Source organism: Aspergillus flavus, chromosome 2 (genome assembly GCF_009017415.1).
Source record: "Aspergillus flavus chromosome 2, complete sequence".
In the NCBI taxonomy this organism is placed as follows: domain Eukaryota; kingdom Fungi; phylum Ascomycota; class Eurotiomycetes; order Eurotiales; family Aspergillaceae; genus Aspergillus; species Aspergillus flavus.
In genome coordinates this window covers 246,269-265,831 of record NC_092409.1, presented here as the reverse complement: position 1 = coordinate 265,831, position 19,563 = coordinate 246,269, and the positions used below count along the sequence as shown (strand labels likewise).

At 48.8% G+C, this 19,563-nt stretch overlaps 9 protein-coding genes across 9 annotated transcripts; 5 read left to right on the top strand and 4 right to left on the bottom strand.

The window, feature by feature from the left end:
* The first annotated feature begins 87 nt into the window (after nucleotides 1–87).
* On the top strand, nucleotides 88–2,612 carry F9C07_2276716 (uncharacterized protein). Its single transcript, XM_041289469.2, has 2 exons — nucleotides 88–320; nucleotides 373–2,612. Exons 1-2 carry the CDS (start codon nucleotides 210–212, stop codon nucleotides 2,509–2,511), a joined length of 2,250 nt encoding a protein of 749 aa, XP_041141939.1. The 5' UTR covers nucleotides 88–209; the 3' UTR covers nucleotides 2,512–2,612.
* On the bottom strand, nucleotides 2,613–5,060 carry F9C07_2276715 (putative glycosyl hydrolase). The gene is made up of 3 exons (XM_041289483.2): nucleotides 3,109–5,060; nucleotides 2,986–3,050; nucleotides 2,613–2,937 (listed from the first exon to the last, which is right to left on the bottom strand). The coding sequence occupies exons 1-3, from the start codon at nucleotides 4,868–4,870 to the stop codon at nucleotides 2,719–2,721; spliced, it is 2,046 nt and encodes a 681-aa protein (XP_041141938.1). The 5' UTR covers nucleotides 4,871–5,060; the 3' UTR covers nucleotides 2,613–2,718.
* F9C07_2276714 (major facilitator superfamily domain-containing protein) lies at nucleotides 5,061–8,183 on the top strand. Its single transcript, XM_041289490.2, has 2 exons — nucleotides 5,061–6,521; nucleotides 6,575–8,183. The coding sequence occupies exons 1-2, from the start codon at nucleotides 6,315–6,317 to the stop codon at nucleotides 7,721–7,723; spliced, it is 1,356 nt and encodes a 451-aa protein (XP_041141937.1). The 5' UTR covers nucleotides 5,061–6,314; the 3' UTR covers nucleotides 7,724–8,183.
* An 85-nt stretch (nucleotides 8,184–8,268) lies between these two features.
* On the top strand, nucleotides 8,269–11,764 carry F9C07_2078108 (uncharacterized protein; the record flags this gene model as incomplete). Its single annotated transcript, XM_041289489.2, has 3 exons — nucleotides 8,269–8,333; nucleotides 8,402–9,128; nucleotides 9,192–11,764. 3 exons carry the CDS (start codon nucleotides 8,269–8,271, stop codon nucleotides 10,413–10,415), a joined length of 2,016 nt encoding a protein of 671 aa, XP_041141936.1. The 3' UTR covers nucleotides 10,416–11,764.
* Nucleotides 10,980–11,672, top strand: F9C07_9474 (putative intracellular protease/amidase; the record flags this gene model as incomplete). The annotated part of the gene is made up of 1 exon (XM_041284634.1): nucleotides 10,980–11,672. One exon carries the CDS (start codon nucleotides 10,980–10,982, stop codon nucleotides 11,670–11,672), a length of 693 nt encoding a protein of 230 aa, XP_041141935.1.
* A 210-nt stretch (nucleotides 11,765–11,974) lies between the features above and the next one.
* On the bottom strand, nucleotides 11,975–13,012 carry F9C07_9473 (uncharacterized protein; the record flags this gene model as incomplete). Its single annotated transcript, XM_041289482.1, has 2 exons — nucleotides 11,975–12,896; nucleotides 12,960–13,012. The coding sequence occupies 2 exons, from the start codon at nucleotides 13,010–13,012 to the stop codon at nucleotides 11,975–11,977; spliced, it is 975 nt and encodes a 324-aa protein (XP_041141934.1).
* A 1,239-nt stretch (nucleotides 13,013–14,251) lies between these two features.
* Nucleotides 14,252–15,142, bottom strand: F9C07_9472 (uncharacterized protein; the record flags this gene model as incomplete). The annotated part of the gene is made up of 1 exon (XM_041284627.1): nucleotides 14,252–15,142. The coding sequence occupies one exon, from the start codon at nucleotides 15,140–15,142 to the stop codon at nucleotides 14,252–14,254; it is 891 nt and encodes a 296-aa protein (XP_041141933.1).
* A 656-nt stretch (nucleotides 15,143–15,798) lies between these two features.
* Nucleotides 15,799–17,268, top strand: F9C07_2224872 (sulfite efflux pump SSU1; the record flags this gene model as incomplete). The annotated part of the gene is made up of 5 exons (XM_041289488.1): nucleotides 15,799–15,926; nucleotides 15,991–16,359; nucleotides 16,420–16,716; nucleotides 16,770–17,055; nucleotides 17,110–17,268. 5 exons carry the CDS (start codon nucleotides 15,799–15,801, stop codon nucleotides 17,266–17,268), a joined length of 1,239 nt encoding a protein of 412 aa, XP_041141932.1.
* Nucleotides 17,269–17,605: 337 nt separating this feature from the next.
* Nucleotides 17,606–18,265, bottom strand: F9C07_9470 (uncharacterized protein; the record flags this gene model as incomplete). Its single annotated transcript, XM_071511909.1, has 2 exons — nucleotides 17,606–17,669; nucleotides 18,093–18,265. 2 exons carry the CDS (start codon nucleotides 18,263–18,265, stop codon nucleotides 17,606–17,608), a joined length of 237 nt encoding a protein of 78 aa, XP_071363453.1.
* Nucleotides 18,266–19,563: the final 1,298 nt, after the last annotated feature.

Here is a 19,563-nt window from a genome sequence, read left to right as displayed (position 1 = left end):
TGATTAGTAAGGTTGTGCAACGTTGTGCAACGCAATGCTAAGGCTCTCACCGTAGATGCCTTGCGTTTTGTTTATTTAAAGCCCCCGTACCCCCAGCACTTAGGTTGATCATTCTCGAACTGTGTCTTGACTATTTCTCTTACTTGTGTTCCGCTATTCATAACCTTTATTGACCCTTTTTATACCTATGTTCTGTTTCCCTCGCAAGCATGACTGATATCCATCAATCGGAGATCCAAATCTCCAACCTCCCCACCAAATCAGTCGTAATCACCCCCCAGAGGGCAACGATCACCCGTGAGATCCACACGACGATTCATGTAAGACATATACCTTATAGCACCTCCTACCACATACTAAGAGATGTACTAGCCAGGCCAAAATGCAATCACAATCCTCGGTCTAGACCCCAACGTGGACCTAGACTCCGTCCAACTCGACGGCTCCGGTCCAGCCACAATAACAGACATGCAAACAGACGTCGTACCCCGGCGAGAGAAATTCAATGACGTCTATCCCGACCTGACAGTCGACGAAGCAAGTGACATTGATCAGGATATGACGACCGACGAAGAAGGTCTTGATATCGATGACTCAGAGCTCCAAGCTATTCTCAAAGAAGAGCAGAGCCTAAGCACATCTCTTGCCAAAGCGCAGGATGATAAATCGGCGTCTCTGTTTGTGTTGCATTTTCTTGTCGGCTATGGGAAGAGTATTGACTCGACTACTTCTGATCCAACTAAGTTGAATGATTTTCTGCAGATGTATCTTCAGCAGAGGAAGACGGAGGGGGATCGGGCGAGGGATACGGAGGTTAAGATTGCTGATGGTGAGAAGGCGCTTGAGGGGATTAAGAGGAAGAGGGAGAGGTTGGAGTCGGCTCATACTAAGGCCAAGCAGGCTGCGTTGAAGGAGGTTCGACGGGCTCGTGAGAAACGCGTGAGAGAACGGCAGGAACGACGGGCTCAGCAGAAGCGGGATATTAAGGAGAAGAAAATGTTTTGGACGGACCTTGTCGGGCAGGTCAAGGTCTATCTTGATGGACACGTGTCGGCTACTCCGGGGTCTAGTCGGCGCAGCTCGGTAACTGAGAATGTTACATATGGTGGACAGCCGATTGAAGTTACCATGAACCTGACGTATATCGTTCCTGGTCCGAACTGGGTGCCTCGGTATAACTTGAAGATCAATACCCCGGCGTCCACCGCAGCGTTGGTCTATAACGCAGATTTCCAGAATAAAAGTTCAGAGACCTGGAAAGACGCTAAGGTCACTCTTTCAACGTCGCATGCAGCCTTCTCAGGGCTTGACGAACCGATTCCCATTCTCCAGCCCTGGCACGTTACAACCTGCCCGATCTCGGACCCTAAATCAATTTCATGGCAGGATGTTCTGCGAAGCCCGGCTGAGAAAAATCCCAACGCTATGGCGACCAACAAGGATCCGTATCAGGCAGCCATTGACGCCCAAAAACGCGCTCGCGCACATATTATGGCCAGCGCACGAAGTGCGCAAGAGTCCGGCACATCTCCAAACGCGCAGCAGATGCAACAACAAGCTATGCAACAACAAGCTATGCAACAACAAGCTATGCAACAACAAGCTATGGCACAACAAGCTCCAGCAGCAAGGCGTGGGCAAGGGGCGGCACGCTCGGCATCGTTCACACCACGGCAGGACTCTCGCCATTCATGGGTCCCCTCAGCCCGGAGAGCACTGGGATGGGGCACTAATGCTGATGAAGAGGGGAATGAGGAAGCGGATGACAGCGACAATGACACTCAAAGTATCGCATCGCCTAGCCTAGAGCGACAGGATTCGGTTCCACAAAACTACGGGCTGACCACCACGTATGAACTTTCTGGTCTCCGCACACTGGTTCCCTCCACCAGTCATCGGCGCCACCTTATTGCCCAGTCAACTCTGCAGTCATTGACCCTCACGCATGTAATCGTTCCGAAGATTCGGGCTGCTGCATTCCTTCGTGCTCGGGTCCAGAATACCTCGTCGGTTAATATTCTGCGCGGAAAGACTGGTATATCCGTTGATGGGACCTTCCTGGGGACGTCTACACTGCCCAGTTGTGTACCGAATGACTTCTTCAATATTTCCCTTGGGGTTGACCCCAATGTTCTGGTGACATATGCCAAGCCAACGGTTCGGAAACTCTCTACTGGATATATCAGTAAGGAAAAAGCTGCAGTGTTTCGTCGGAGCTGCTGGGTGAAGAATACGAAGAGTACGGCGGTTGATATGATCGTTTCGGATCAGATTCCGCTCAAGGATAATGAACAGATGAGGATCCAGGTACTAGAGCCCAAAGGCTTGGAGAAGGAAGGTAGTGAGGTGGACATGGCGCTCGAAAGGGATAGGGGTAAGGGGAAGGCAGTGATGATGAGGAACGGCGAGGTTAAGTGGTTCGTTAAATTGGAGCCTGGCAAGGATGTTCGGATGGTGTTGGAATATAATGCTAAGGTGCCCGATGGAAATGCGGTGGTTACGGCTACTTGAATTCCTTTATTCTTACTTATCGATATGTGGCGAAATTGTCTGTTGCTGTCGGATATTTGACTTACCAGCCTTAGTTGGATTCGTTTGATGTGTATGAGCTTATTTTAATCTCAGTAATGCTAATCACATATTTACCCAAAGTAAATCCGTACATACAAAGAGCAGGCCTTGCTACTAATGTACACATATTACAGTAAACAAGCGCCCTCAATCCCCTCCGCCCAGATTCATTGCTGCACTAATACAAGCCAGATGACTAAAGGCCTGGGGAGTGTTACCTATCTGCTCGCCAGAGATGGCCACCTCTTCCGAGAACATTCCCAGGTGGTTCGCGAACGAAAGCATATTGTCAAAATGCGTGATCGCTAACTTTCGCAGCTGCCGGTAAAACGGATCATCGACGTTGTAAGACATTGCCTTCGAGGCCTGGTTTCGTTAGCCACTTCTACAAGCTGCAAGGCATGGGATACTAACACGCATCATGGCTTCGACTAGCCAGAAGGTGACCATCACGAAAGCGCCCTCGCGGCCTCCGACCCCTGAAATTCAATGGTTAGTTATGCTATCTATAATATTCAGTGGATCTGGGAAACATACCATCATCAACCTTGGTGTGATCGTATCTAGAGACCATGTTCGCCATTGATAGTCCTCCCTTGGCTTGGGGTAGCATGACCCTCTTCAACGTGCTCAGAAACCTAGGATCATTGGGGGCAATAAAGAAAACAAGCGGCGCAATCAAAACGGCTGCATCAAGGATGTCTGGACTTTCGTAGCTCATGCAGAAATAGTTGTCTTTGAAGTTGTACCCCTTCGTCATTATCTCATCGTAGAGATCATCTCGGGCACGTAGCCATTCAATCCGATCCGGACATGGTAAATTCGAGCGTTTCTCTGCCAATCGCAATGCTCGGTCCAATGCAACCCACAACATTATCTTCGAATATACGAAGTTTTGTGGCTGCCCTCTTACCTCCCAGATCGATCTGTCTGTTTCATGAAGTACATCCATCACGTGGCTGATCATCCGTCTCACCGCAAGCCACTGGTCGTAGGAAATGGGACGACCATGCTTATGGTAAAGATAAACGCTATCCATGAGTTCTCCGAATATGTCTAGCTGGGTGTGGCTGGCAGCTCCGTTCCCGATTCGTACCGGCTTACTACCCATGTATCCCTCTAGGTGATCCAGCTCCGATTCGGGGATGTCATGCTCTCCATGGATCGTCACCATGATTGGGAGGAACGGTCTGTCGGTCTGATGCTCGCTGTTCGCCGGTGGAAAAACACGATCGAAGATAAAATTGATATATGACTCTGCCTCTTTCGGATATCCATTCTTGAGGAAAACGTAAACGACAAACGCAGCATCACGCACCCAAGAGTACCGGTAATCCCAGTTTCGTGGTCCGCCGATGCTCTCCGGAAGGGAAAAGGTGGGGGATGCAACAATAGCACCAGTTGGCTTGTACGTTAGCAGTTTGAGTATCAACAGGCTTCTTTCCACCTGCTCGCGGTAGCGGCCTCGGAAGGTGCACTGATTGATCCACGCTGCCCAAAATTCGGCGGTATCGTGCTCTATCATGTGCAAGTAGGATTCCAGGGAGCTCGCGTCCGGAAGAGTCTTTTCTCTGTCGTGTAACACAAACGTCGCGGACTGTCCTTCTAGCATAGTCATTTTCATAAAGACACCCGGTCCTTTCATTCCCGGTCTGTCTTGGATCTCAAATGAGATTTTGGGGGTCTTACCCGAACCTTCACCAGATGGATCGGGGCTAGTAAGAACACTGAGCTGCAGGCTCTGCGTAGCACTCTCGAATAGATACTCATTCAGCCGATTGCCAGGATCGCCACGAGTTACCCACTGACCGGTATGCTGCTCAAGCGCATAATTAAACGCAGGAAAGACTTCAACAACCATGTCCATCTGTCCGCGAACGCATTCAACCTTCCTAACCACTCCCGAGCGACATTCTGCCCCTTCAGCACCATCAGCAGCCGTATCACAGGAGCACCAGGCTGACGCGGAATCCCCCGGATGGGAGGGCTTTTTGCTTAATACAGGAAAATAGTCAGATAGAGTGATCACCCCATCCTCATGGATCCACCGCGTTTCTAAGACGTTTGTACACGCTCTGTATCGTTGTTTGCTCATTGGTTTGATATCTCCTGCCGGGCGGATGGTGAAATGCCCACCCTTGTTATTGTCCAAAACGCGGCAGAAGACAGACGGGGAGTCGAACGCTGGCCAGCACATAAAGTCCAGACCACCATTCTTGCTCACAAGGGCACAGGTGTGCATATCCCCGATGATGCCATAATCTTCAATGCCGCAGTAGTTTGGGCATGTTGCGGCCATTTCCGCGGTAGGGGTGGATGCAAAAATATATAATTGGCGAAGTATGTGTATGGCTAAGACTATGTACCTGGTTTGAGAAAAGTTACAATTGATTCTGTGTACAAACGGTGCATAGATATTTATGAAGGTACTTGTTTCAAGCTTTGTCTTTGGTCCTGTTGAAGGTTGTCCCTGATGACATCATTGGGATAGTCCATACGTGGAGTCCCGTGACGATGTTATCACATAATCTGGCACGTGCTCTCATATAAGTGAGGTGAAGAGCGAAGACAATATTTCTCATTATTGTTGCGTTTTGGTTCTATTACTTTCGATTGGTCTCTCTTATCATGAGGGTGATGGAGTCACTGAACATGTAAAAATTCTGCAGAGCTACCGCGATAGGATTATCGGCCGGCAAGGCATGAGGGGACATAGGATGACAGGAATCTAACTTGACACATAGATCCATATTTCATAAACATATACGTGAACTCGATTCTTGCTAGACATATAAACCGGGGAAACCTACACTTCCAATCAGACCCATACTGTTGAAGTTCTTCGACAACAATATCACCATCCAGCTTCTTGATCTTGTCGATTGTCTCCGTGCTAATCGCGCTAGTAGACGATGCAAGGTAGGATCTTTGAATCAGGTTAATATACCTTAAAGGATAATAGGAGAGATAAGTCACGGGAAAGGCAAGGAGTGCGGATAATGTGGAATAGATTGAAGCGCTTTGTACATGGTGTATATCATGGGGGTTGTAGTATTTCTGTATCGGATATATTATGTACGATCAGATGTCAACTTGGCTCATCCCCGAGCGAGTCGATGTGTGCTGGAAGGTCCATGAGGATTGAGGGAGTTATGTGGAAATTGATATCAATCCACCTATAATGGCAATGAGGCTGCTTTGAATCCTATTGTTGAATGTCTCACTCGGTGCTAGTGCCATTCACTTCGCTGTTTTCATATCCTTGCCTTGCTATTAATAGGGTTAGGCTCTCCCTCCACAGTCTGAGGGTTTTACGATGAGCTAAAGTAGCTCCTACGAGAAGTCTTTTGCAGGGGAAAAGAAAAAAAGAAAAGAAAAGAAGGAAAGAAGGAAAGAAAGAACCGCTGAATTATGCAGGCATACAGGACACGTCCTCAGTGTTCCGTCCAATAGGGGTTCCTCTTTCGGCAATTCGGCGCCGATATGAGGATGTTGGATAGTATCAAAACCATACGGCCTATCGGTGCCGAAGTGCCATGAAGGTTACCGGAACTGAAGGATGCCGGGTTTCCGAAGCCCAATGGTTGATTCGCATAGATATCAGTTATCATAAAGGATCAACACGAAGTCGACCTTCACTCAACGTCAACTAGCTGGCTTTTACTACGGAAAATCTCGGAAACTACCAATATCAAAACTAACATCCCTCGCCCCCTGCAACCGACGATTACCTCGTTGCCAGAATGCACGATATCGCCCACAATCCGCACTATGGTCCTCAGCCTGAGCTAGGTATAAGGGCTGGCGATGAGTTTCTTACTACATCGCTGCACCCGACAGACTCCGAAACTCAACAGGTTGACTCTCGGCCAATACCCGAAGGAGGATATGGCTGGGTGTGTGTGGTATGCACTTTTCTCATGAATGCTCACACATGGGGTATCAACAGCGTAAGAAACATTACGAAACTTGAAAATGAGAAGTCCAACTGAAGCAGCTTTAGGCGTACGGAGTATTCCTCTCTTACTATCTCTCCTCCGATGTCTTTCCCGGAACAACAGCACTCGAGTATGCGTTTGTCGGTGGTCTTAGTATTTCTTGCGCCACGCTTGTATCTCCTCTCGCTACGTACCTAGATAGGAGGATCTCCACTCAACTGGTCCTCAACATTGGTACGGTTGTCGAGACCGTTTCACTCATCACGACATCGTTTGTGAGAAAGAATTGGCAACTCTTTCTCTCACAGGGTGTTTGTTTTGGGATCGGAATGGGCTTTTGTTTCTGTGGGTCCGTGGGCATTGTCTCTCACTGGTTCACGAAACGACGCAGTCTAGTCAATGGGATCACAGCAGCTGGGTCCGGGACAGGGGGCCTGATATATTCGCTTGCGGTGGGGCATATGATCCCGACGTTAGGGTTTCCATGGGCGATGCGCATCCTGGGTATTATATCTTTTGTCATCAATCTGGTCTGCGCAAACCTGCTTCGGGTACCTTCCTCTACCCGGTCTAACATGCGACATACCCCAATCTTTAGCAGGGCGCTCCTTCGAAGACTAGACTATCTTACCCTTCTACTCTGGGCGTTCTTGAGTGCGTTAGGATACATAGCCCTGTTATTCAGCTTGTCAAGCTACGCGGTCGCGGTTGGCTTCACACATGATCAAGCTAGTCTCGCCAGCGCATTGCTCAATTTAGGGCAGGCAATAGGACGTCCCAGTGTTGGTTTGCTAAGTGATTACCTTGGACGTATCAATGTCGCTTCTGGTGCTTCCGCTCTGGCAGGCATCCTGTGTCTAGTTGTCTGGGTGTTTGCAGAGTCTCTCGGGGTGCTCTACTTCTTCGCCATTGCCGTTGGATTATTCGCAGGGACACTATTTGCGGCTGCCGCGCCACTCGCTGCAGAGGTCGTGGGTATTGAGGATCTTTCTGCTGCCCTCGGCATTCTGTGGTTTGTTATTTGCCCTCCAACGACGGTCGCCGAGGCAATTGCTGTACAACTTCGCGATAGTGAGGCCAACGCTAAACCCTACCTGCGAGTCCAACTATTCACTGGAATGATGTATTTGGGAGCGGGAGGTTGCCTGGTCATGTTGAGGGTGGTACTCTACCGGTCCAAATACCGAGGCGGTAATGAGAAGGGAGCGCGCTAATCCGGCTTTCGTTGGTTAAAGGGAACAAACAAGATTGTGGTTAGATGGAGCCATGTATAGATAGCTCTACAAGCGAGGCGTAGATCAATCTAGAATTATAGAAGTGAATACTAGATACATTTGACTTACGGGAACTTTTCATAAGTGCGTGAAAAAAAGCCATAGCTGCATGATATTGTATGAACAATTTAGCTATGATCAGGTCCCTTGTGGCAAGGATTCCAGAGATTTGATGAGGCATCTACTCATCTTGCATTTGTGTGAGCCATGGCCAATCCAAACCTCGAATCGGGTATATTAAATCATGGCTCCGCGGCGGACTTTTCGGCACCGAGAGTCCGAGATGGCAAATGAAACTTCTACATTATCTTTGTAGTCCCACATCAATAGATGTTCCTTGTTGTATACTATTATCTACGAACTTCCTTCCTCTCTCTCTCTCTCTCTCTCTCTCTCTCTCATCGTTCTCATTTCTCGTTCTGACGTGACTGGCAGCCTTCGCGAAAATATGCCAAAAGTGCAGAAAAGCCATCTCCCCCACCAAGATGCTCGATGGTCACCCCCACCGCGCCTTAGTTCAAGATCGTGTTTGTGCTGCCACCGGCGCAAGGTCCGATGTGACCGAGGGGTCCCATGTACCAATTGTGCCAGGGCGGGCTGGACGTGTGTGTACCCTAGCAAAGACACCGTTGACGGATCTCGCCGGGTGACGAGTCTGCAAGGAATTACGGAAAGATTGGACCGACTGGAGGAAATACTGTTAGACATACGACAGAGCCAGGGCCGACAAGATACTCCAGGTAGCAGCCATCCGGTACCTCCAAAGCCTAAGGCCAGAACACCGACAGCACTCGAACATCGGCCCTCCAAACCCTGGGAGCTGTTGCTGGGCGATGGCCAACGTGTGCACTATGTGAACAATTCTAATCTTAAGGATCTTCTGTACGACGAGGAACATATGAGGCCCCCTTCTGCCGATCATCCTACAGTCTCACCAGCTGAGCAGGGAGTATCAGGGAACGGTTCGGATCGACTTGCGATATCTCCCCTGGACCCTGGTCTGCACCATCTTCACCCAGAGCCACGCGATGCATTACAACTTTGGGCGATTTATGTGAAGAATGTCGATCCAGTCGCGAAGATTCTACATATACCGACCGCACAATCCGCTATAATTGCCACCATATTAGATCCGAAGAATGCCGGTAAATCTATGTCGGCTCTTACGTTTGCCATTTACTTTGCAGCACTTACAAGTATGAATGAACAAGACGCTGCCGACCTATCATTGAACAGGGTGCAGCTCCTCGAACACTTTAAAACTGGTCTGAGCAACATCTTGGTTGGAACCGAGTTGTTAAACCAACCAGATATGCCGGCGTTGCAAGCGCTAGCCATCTTCCTAGTAGGTTTTAGGCTTGAATTGTCGTGTGATTACCTGGTAGCACTAACTCTCGCTTGTTGAAAGACTAGTCTACGCGTTCACGAAACGGGACGTGGTGTCTGGGTTCTTAATGGGATTGCAATTCGATTAGCGCAGTCTATTGGTTTGCATCGAGACGGTACCTCGCTCAATTTAACCCCGTTTGAGTCAGAGCTTCGTCTGCGCGTATGGTGGCACCTTTGTATGCTAGATGCTCGGTCACCTGAGGACCATGGCTTTGAGCTGACAGATAACCTACTCAACCATGGCCCAAGACTTCCACTAAACGTTAATGACGACCAACTTTACCTGACCATGGAGGAGTTGCCGACAGAATCAGAGGGGTGGACTGAGATGTCTTTCTCCCTCGAGGGAATCAAAGGTACTAGGCTTTTGCACTCAATACTGGGCACACGATCAAAAGATACCCTGGATGATATTGCAGCCAAGCGCAGAACCATTGAAGATTATAAGAACTGGCTGGACAATATACTTTCTTCAAGTTCACATTCACTAGATCATCTTTCCAACCTCGCATACCGACATTACATCACAGCATGCAAGAAGATGGAATTCTTGTTATTGATACGGGAGGAAATATACCAGGAAAAACAAGCGCGGGTACGAAGTGGTCCTGACTACTCCACAAGACCGTCGTTCAAAGCTGCCCGCGATGTCCTAGAAAGTAGTTATATCCTTCTGCAAGACTCGGGGCCCTTCCGCCAATATACGTGGCTATTTAAAACTTATACCCAATGGTATGCTCTGGCCTACGTTCTCCGCTGTCTCTGTACGAGTCGCCGCACTCTAGAAAACGACCGTGTCTGGGACCTAGTTAACGATATCCTGCAACGCGCTACTAACTTTGACCCGTCTTCGAATTCTTGCGCCACAATCGGCAATAGCAGCATCTGGAGATGTCTCTGCTCACTCCGAGCCCAGGCTTTGTCTGCCCGACTAGCTCAGCACTCACCTACGGGCTCTGACCCTTTGCCTCCTCATCTTGGCTCAAACGAGGTCAACACATCGAATGACAATTTTCAAAGCCAGGATCGCAATATTACACAGCACGGTCAAAACCCTTCAGCTACAGACAAGAACTTGCCCATCAATAACCCAGTTTACTTCGACGACCCAATTGAACAGTCCTTTGAGTGTTTTGCTGATACTCAGCACGGTCTCTTCCCAACCTCATCTCTATTTGATGTCCCTTGCGTTCCTGGATGGAATGCCGTCATCAATGGTATTATGGACGACGACTACTTCTAGGGTCCTTGACGGATTCGGGGGGTGGTTACGGGATTTCTGCGTCGGTAGTGCCATGCATTATACAATGAGGGTTTCGGAAGTCTAATCAAACATTTGCTCATCGGTTATTCAAAACTTGGTGTTATGCAGGTCATCCAAAAGACCTCCCACACAGGTCGTGGTCACTATTCTTAAGAGTTTTTGGGGTATTGTTAGCTACAGGATAGCCTATGGTAAACCATAGCAACCACTCCACCATAACGAACTTGATTTAGAACTTAAACTCCAGCTCTGGGGGAATGCTCAGTTCGTGTTTTGAGAAGATTTATTGGTTAAGATTCTTAAGGGACGAGTAAAATTGGTAGACCCACCAGTCGAACCCACAAATTAAGCTCTATGACTGAATGTCGATCGGACGGGGGCGGAGGAATAAACTATCCGACAAAGCATCATAAGGTTGGGATGATTATTCGCCCAGTTAACCACTCCTATGTATGATCTGCCAGTCGGATTTTCTTGATGGCGATGAACCCGCGCAAAACCATTATTTCCAGAGTACAGCATATAATCAACTAGTTGACAAGTATGGTCAAGCGCATCTTGAACGTCGTCACCAATGTCGGACACTACGACGACCCGTCCCACCCGACCGGCTTGTGGTTGTCCGAGCTCACGCACGCCTGGCACGTCTTCGAGGAGCATGGATTCGAACAAACTATTGTCAGCCCGGCAGGCGGTCCTTGTCCCCTGGAGCCGCGGTCGCTGAAGTTCCCCAACTACGACAAGACGGCGAAAGCGTGGCACGCTGACCCGGCACGGATGGCACTGCTGGAGAACACTGCCAGTCCCGACCAGATCAATTCGGCTGACTTTGACGCCATCTACTTCACGGGCGGACATGCGGTGATGTACGATTTCCCGGACAGCGAGGGTCTGCAGCGCATCACGCGAGAGATCTACGAACGGGGTGGTATCGTCTCCTCCGTCTGCCACGGCTACTGTGGCTTGCTCAACACCAAGCGTTCGGACGGTTCCTATCTAGTCGCTGGACAGGAGATGACCGGGTTCTCCTGGTGCGAGGAAGTGCTTGCCCGTGTAGACAAGTCCGTGCCTTACAACGCCGAGGAAGAGCTGAAGAAGCGAGGCGCCCACTACAAGAAGGCCACGCTGCCGTTTGTCTCCTACACCGTCGTCGACGGCAATCTGGTGACTGGGCAGAACCCTGGGTCGGCTACTGAGACTGCGAAGAAAGTCGTCGCCGCCCTCAACCGGTCATGAACACACATCATGTAGCCGGATCCCACGAGCCCTAGCTAGTTTTAGAGATGTCCAGAGACGGAAAGCAACGAGAGGATGATATTAAGTGGCGATGTATTTCAAGTTCTCTATATGTATATACTCAACAACATAAGAAATGATACTTGAAGAATGTTGAATCCCATATATCATGTATCATTCCCAACTCCCCGAGAGACAGTTCCTATGGAAAGCTATTAATTCTCCCCAAAGGCACCATATTATCGTTGTCGCATATGGTCTATGATGCGACATTTCTGATACAAGCACTCCCTAGATAATATTCAAAGCTTGACGTTATCAAAAGCCTTCAAGGGCGTAGGCATATTCAAGACCATCTGCGCATCCTTGATGGTGTCCATCCGTAGGATAGTCGAAACGCCCAATTCGTTGAGAAGTTTACTCAATGGACCTTCACTCCGATTGAGCGTAACGTTCCCAGGGAGAATAGACTGTGCCGCTAGGAGTGGATTTGTCTGAACTGTCACCTGGTACCATTTGCCGTCAATCTTATTAATCGCATTGTTGGTCGTGATCGAAGATTCGGACGGGATGGTCGTCAGGGCCGGAAGGGGTGCGTCCAGCGTCAAATCGGGTGTCCCATCGGTCGCAGTCAGCTCGGCCTTGATGTTATGATCGTCCATCTCCATACTGATGTTGGCAAGCCATTTGGGGAATTGGTATCCGTATACACCTCGTACTCGAGCGATCTCGGTATCGACGGGTAGAGCCAACACGTGTCCGTAGAAAGTCCGGTTCCATACGGAGCTGAGCAGTTGAGTCGTGCTGTAACTATTATTGCCCGGTTGTCGCACGACAATGGCGATCGAGACTTCGTTATAAGGGTCGTTGTCGCAGACGAGGTATGAGTAAAACGTCAACGCGACCAAACCGTAACCGGGAAATGCTGTGATGGGCTCCAAGGGTGACGGGAGCTTCGACTGCAAGCGGTCGAGGGGCGCGAGTAAGATAAGTTGGACGCTCCTAGTGCGATAGTAGAAGTTGGGCGCGTATATCTGACCGACCCTCGAATCGACCAGCTTCTTTGGGATCTTCCGGAAGAAGTCGATGTCGGGTCCCACGGCTGGGTCGCGGGCTACCTCGTCCAGGTTAGGGTTCATGCGATAACGGTCGTAGTAACCGCCTTTAGGTACATCGACCTTCTGTTCTCCAAACTTGACCTGAGTGGTCGGACCCTTTGGGCGTCTATATATTCATAGAGGCGTCAGTATTGTGTCAAGGTGAGGAATAAACTTGAAAGCCACATACAGGACGGAGGTCTTTGAAATTGCCGCTGATAAGCGGCCTGCGGTCGAAGCCATGATGCTGTTGATATGCTGTAGAGCTAAAGCAGTCCTGTTCGTTGGAATATGCGCATCTTTCTCTATCTATGGCACATTATAAAAGCTTTTGGGGCGTGTCGTAATCATCTCCTACTCCTGTCCGCCGGAGTGATTGTTGCTCCGCGTAGTGGCAAGTTCAAGTTAGATCCACGATCGTCCCTTGCGTGCCTCGGTCCACCACTCGTCACATTCTAATTCCCTTTCTTCTCTTTTTTCTCTTGAATCCTTATACGAGAGCCAGAAGTTTGGAACTCGGATTGAGAGGTGCGTAAGTATGAGTTCCCATCATTGCTTGCAACGGCAATAATAAGGTTAGGTTTCGGTATAATATCGGCTCTGATGCTATGCTTTGCTTGACCTCGGTTAGGTCAAAGACACGGTCTTCTATTCTGCCTAACGTGTGAACTCGAGAGTTGGCGGCTCCCTGGAAGATGTTTTCTCTCTATTGCTTTCAACCTTTGCTGCTCCTTGGTAAACAGCATGCAGATCACTCAAGATGCCTGTGTGAGCAAGAGATGTCTCATTAAATGTCGTGGGGTCGCGTGATTATCCTACCATCCACCAATAACAGTGACGGTATTGCCGCCTCTCTTATGACAACTTCGAAATAATCCTCTAGAACAGTATATAGTATCAGGCACATATAACCGGGTAGAAAACACCTTGGATGTGGCCCTGGTGCGTAGATTGGCTCCCTCCCACTTAGGTCTAGATCCAATCGCTATGTAAGGCACATTTAGTCAAAGACTTCGTTACCTTGTGTACAGAATTTCTTCCTTGGAAAATAATCTATCGTTAGTTAACCTGGTTATCCCGAATTTTACTTGTGCGCATTGTTGAGTGTTTACACATACCACATTCCACTCCCTACTTTCAAAATTCTGCCTGAGGCCGACTGCTTTTGCCAAGACAGGCTTGACAGCGTCAATATCAGCACAGCACCGCGTTATGGGTGTACTGTTTTATTCCAACGATCCTGATATATCTTGATTCATTCGATACTCAACTAATATGGTGGCCTTGGCCGGTTAGTCCCTATCACTGTCTCCGGGGTACCCCCTTGGCTCAAATATATATTTAGACCTTCTCCCCACAATGTGTCACTGAATGCTAGGTGTTCGTATACAAATGTAACCACACCGCTAATACGTCGGGACATCAAAAAGACCGAGATTGCAAATTAATTATACATAGCGACAAGGTCATCCATTATATGAATCAAGCCCAGCTCTCCGGCAATGTAACAGGAACCTGCAGGAAAATCCTCCGGCTACCATCGGGGCTCCGAGGCAACTTTCCTCCGCGAATATTGATCTGTAAAGCCTGATGAAGTAGTCTTGGCTCACTTAGCCCCGAGTCCCTGGTCTTCCTCCATGTAACGAACTCCTCCCGGCCCCCTGCCACGTGTTTGTTTCTCTCTCGTTGCTCGTTCACAGTCGCAAAAGGCATGGGCACTCGACTCACTGAGGATGTAGATGGCGGATAGTCATGTCCGGTGTACAGTTTAAACTCCCCTGGAAGCTCGAGCAGCTTTTGCATGGATTGATATAAAGCCTCGGCATCTCCGTTGGGAAAGTCACAGCGAGCACTACCAACATCCGGGTTGAATATAGAGTCGCCTGTGAAGACATTACTACCAATTAGATAGCCCACATGGTCGGGGGTATGGCCCGGCAAGTGTAGGACTTTTGCTGTGAGGTTGCCAATCGGGAAGGTCTCATTGTCCTCCAGTAGATGGTCGAATGCATTGTCTAGTTCATCGGCGGGGACACCGTATCGCTTAGCGAAGGTGTCTTGAACCTGGCGAATCCTTCGTCCTATGCAGACAGGAACGTCGGCACCCTGCGCCTGTAGTCGTGATTGGAGGTAAGAAGCTGCGGTAAGATGATCGGCATGAGCGTGGGTCTCGAGGAGGCGGACTACTTTGTAGTTGTGTGAATTGATCACATCTAGAAGGCTATCGGCGGAGGTTGTATTGATCGTCAGCTGCTCCTGACTATAGTCCAGTACCGGGTCGATAATGACTGCTTCGCGCGTTTCCGGGCATGCCACAATATACTGCCAGGTGGATGTTTGTTTCTCGAAGATTGAATGGACCGTTGGTTCCATAGTAGTGATGGTATCTGCGTGAAGTGATTTCGTTTTGTAGTTTCAGATTTGGTAGCTACTTCGTATGTCCATTGCAGGCACCCATGTTGCTGTCAGGGCATTAATATACGGCTACTTACGGGAACCATTTGCCAGGCAAGCACTCGACCGAGAAGGTCGGTCGGGGTACACATGCATCATTACTTGAAGAGAATCAGCCCTATCCTACCTGACGTATGTTTCTGCAGCCCTGAGTGGCGGCATTTATGTAAGTATTTGCGGAGTAAGTCAATCGCCGATTGCTCGTCCAGGGATCTTTGGTTCCTCAAGCCTTAAACCGTTGGATGTGGGTCGCCGCTCGGGAATGCGCGGTCGCCGACTACACTATGGACTGAAGGATCGGCGACCAATTACTCCTCAAGTTTTCACCAATTTGAGTGACCTTTTTCGGCCGACTAACGATATACGTTGCGTTGGATGCGTGGATATAGGGTAATGAAGGTTGTTTCTGTCTCGGCAGAGCTGCACGTCCCCGCAAGTGCAGGCCATTACCTTATGGAAATTTCTTCACTGCTGGCTTGCCGTTTGCCGAAGTGTTTGAAAAGAAATAAGATTATAAGCATCCCATTTAGGAGCTACTCTACAATGGTAGACAAGATTTCTCTCCCGTAGCGCCAATGGACCAAGGCACCACAGACAAAGCGTCACAAAGATGCTTAGCAAATGGAGGCCAAGCATGGACAGACCCCAAGATCTCAAAACATGAGACTGGCTGGCGTTATGTCGTTCGGAACTTTACTCCGGCGTAGGTTTCAACTGAGCTATCTCTAAGCCTATCTTGTTATTGACAATGACTGACTGAACTATAGATGGTTCTCCGCAAATATGGGAACTGGGATCGCGTCAATCCTGCTCAACACACTGCCGTATAATGGGAGATGGCTCTACTGGATATCAGTGGTTCTATTTGCCTTTAACGTGCTGTTATTTATTGTCTTTCTGCTTATAACGGCCCTTCGGTATCTGATGTACCCCGACATATTCCCAGTTATGGTCACCCATCCAGCACAATCAATGTTTCTGGGGACCTTCCCAATGGGCCTTGCCACTATCATAAACATGTTCTGCTTTGTCTGCGTGCCGGCATGGGGAGTCTGGGCGAGCTACTTCGCCTGGGGGTTGTGGATCACTGATGCCGTTTTCTCTGTGCTAACGTGCTTTGTGTTACCTTTTATCATGTAAGAGAAGTTTCCACTATGTTGGAGATAATTGCGACTTACAAGACTGACCCCAGTTAGGATGACACGTAAATCCGATATCGCGTTGTCCGCAATGGGCGCAGCATGGCTTCTCCCCGTTGTGTCATGCGTTGTGTGCGCAGCCTCCGGCGCCATTGTCGCGGACGTGTTACCAGACCCCCAATATGCACTCGGAACGATCGTCGTCAGCTATGTGCTGTGGGGAGTTGGGGTACCTCTTGCACTGATGATAATAGTAATTTTCCTCATGCGACTGCTGCTACACAAGTTACCACCAAGGGAGGTACTAGTGAGCATGTTCCTGCCTCTTGGACCTCTCGGACAAGGCAGCTATGGGTATGTCTTCGTGCCATCTTCAACAACCCCTTCATACTAACACTGTATAAAAGAATCCAAAAGCTAGGCCAAGTATCCCAAAACATCTTTCCAAAAACCGACATCCTGCGACCAGGGACCGGTGACGTATTCGAAATGCTTGGCTTTTTCATCGGACTCTTATTATGGGCATTCGGACTACTCTGGCTTTTCTTCGCCGTTGCGTCTATCATTCGCACCCGGAAATTTCCGTTCAATCTAGGCTGGTGGGCGTTCACTTTTCCTCTCGGAGTCTATGCCACCAGCACTTGCCAGCTGGGCCGAGAGATGCCGTCGCGTTTCTTCCGGGTGCTTGGAACGGTACGTTAAACCAGAAATGGGTTTCCTTGTTATCTGCAGCTAACGCGATAATAGATATTCTCCGTCTGTGTAGTGTTATTGTGGATATTGGTGACTTGTCTCACGGCTAAAGGCGTGTATAATAGAAGTCTGTTCAAAGCACCCTGCTTGGCGGACTTGCGTGAAAAGCAACGGAGGTTGAGAGAGGAACAGCGTGATGTGGAAGAGAAATGACTCTGTCGATTACTGTTTAATTGTTAGTAAAAGTGATATGACATGTTAAAATTCGGACCCCTTAGATTGGAGACCGACCTAAGCGACGTCGCGACACGCACGTCAGAACTCAGGTTCTCTGCAAAGTCAATGATCTGCGGTCTCAAACATTATCGGATTTGGCTAAGCTAAGCGACGCGAAATCCTATTGCCCACTGAAAATTGATGGACTCGAACTCTGTCTCTACTAGGACTGCTGATCATTTAGCCCTTTTAAGAAGGACTAGTCTCTACTCATGAAACATCCGTGTTAATGTTGAGCGCGTATTGACAACCATTCTGCTGGTCGTTACAGATATCATCCAACGTCCTCCAGGGTCCGGGTTCGCATTGAAGGGGCAAGCTGCATCTGGTACTCCGGACTGCAGAAAATTGTACATTCAACAAAAACGAGGGAGATCAGAAAAGAACGAAAGAGGAAAAGGGTAAACTAAAGTTCCAATCCTAGACACAGACTGGAAAGGTACACGCTACAGTCAAATCCTCGATGTCTCGGGAATAGTTCTGGCCGCTGTGAATGAGCCGCCGTTGATGCCCGAAACTCTCTTCGCTTAACACGAGCCAAGTGCCACACCCTTGTGAAAAATGATACAAAGAGAGAGAAACTAGGTGTATGTGTGCTGCATGAAGTGGATCTAAAATGGTGGCCACAGCTCAGATATTCTTATATAATAATGTACGGCGGGGTAGCTGCTAGGTGGTCACGTTGGAAGGCCAGCCCTATACAACGTTCCTCCGGAATTTCCCCTGAACGGGGTTCTTTTACCGAATAAAAGGAAACCTACAAAGACAGTTTGTTATCCTTAGGATTTGAATGAAAATTCATCCCGACAGTCTGCGTAATGCCAACCCCCTCGGATTCATTAGCAATGCCGTCAGCCGTGCGAAATGGAGCCGTTTGACAGCCGAACCGCAACAGCGAGTCCAATTGAATCAATCGGCTTTTGCCGCTCCCCATTCATGATTTAAAAATAGAACTAATGAAGACACTCCGAGCCGATGATCGGTTAGTATTAATCTCTGAGGTACAGACAAATTGCAAGGCGGGATGACTCCACGGGGCCGGATTAATGGATTCCATGGCCAGCGTCAAGTTGACGGCAAAGACCGAGTCATGTGGCTGTCCGGCGAGGGAATTATCACTCGACCTAAGCGAAAGCCCTCTGAAAAGGAGGTGGTGGGATTTAGTCGGTCTTAGCACATCTCAGGCTATTGGTAGGACAAGTCTATTACTGGCGAATTATGGTACTGATAATTGCCGCCCATTGACAAGAGCTCGCACAAGACGACATTCTCGTTAACGAGTGCAACTTCTGTCGGATTATAAAACCTGCGTAGCATTAGCGATCTACCATAAGAGCCCTCGACAGGTGTAAACATAATAGTAGGCGATCCTAAACACGTCGTACTCCAGCTGAATACATACAATAGCAAAGTCAATAGGCGCGGCATTGTAGAGAAAGATTCTATTCAGTCAGGCGTATAAACTCTGAGATCAGGTACATATTGTCCGAAAGAATGATAGTCTTCGCCAAGGTTTCTAGAATGATTATAGGCACTGAAAGAAAGTATCAAAAAGGTTTTTCGCTAGTTCATTGATGATGCATCGAATCTTCACACCACCTGACCAGTCTAGACGCCAAAGCAGATTTTAGGTTTACATTCAAACTGCGTCAATGCTGCATCCGGCGTATGCTTTTACTTTATACGAGGAACAAAGAAACCTGCCACTTAACAGCTTCTTGGGAATTTCTAGGGCAGGATCAACCCAATAGGGCTAATAAAAACTTCCGCCACTGGTAAATGCAACAGTCTTTGTTCCCAGGTCATTGGCAATACTGGGCGTAGGGTAGGGATTCATAGAAGCGTCATCGGCCTAGAAAAACACACTGATATTATTGGTGGTAGGATCGGTGGCTTACACCGTGGTGGCAACAGAGAAACCAAAACCGTCGAACAAGACTTCTGATCTGGACTATCCTCATTTCCAGCACCGGTGAATGACTGGTGTGGTGGTGGTACCGAGTGACACGAGGGGTGTGGATCGGTAGCGGTGGGCGATGAAACGGCATGACACCATACACGGGTTTAAAGTTCTATCCATACAGTTATAGCGACAGTGAATAGGATTAAACTCGTTGTAATGACATCTGAAATGCTACCGTCTCGCTGGCTGCCTCACCTGTGGTGCCCTAATGAACCAATCAGCAACAAGTCCCAATCACGTTATATTGAGTTCGAGCTGTGCTGGTCTGC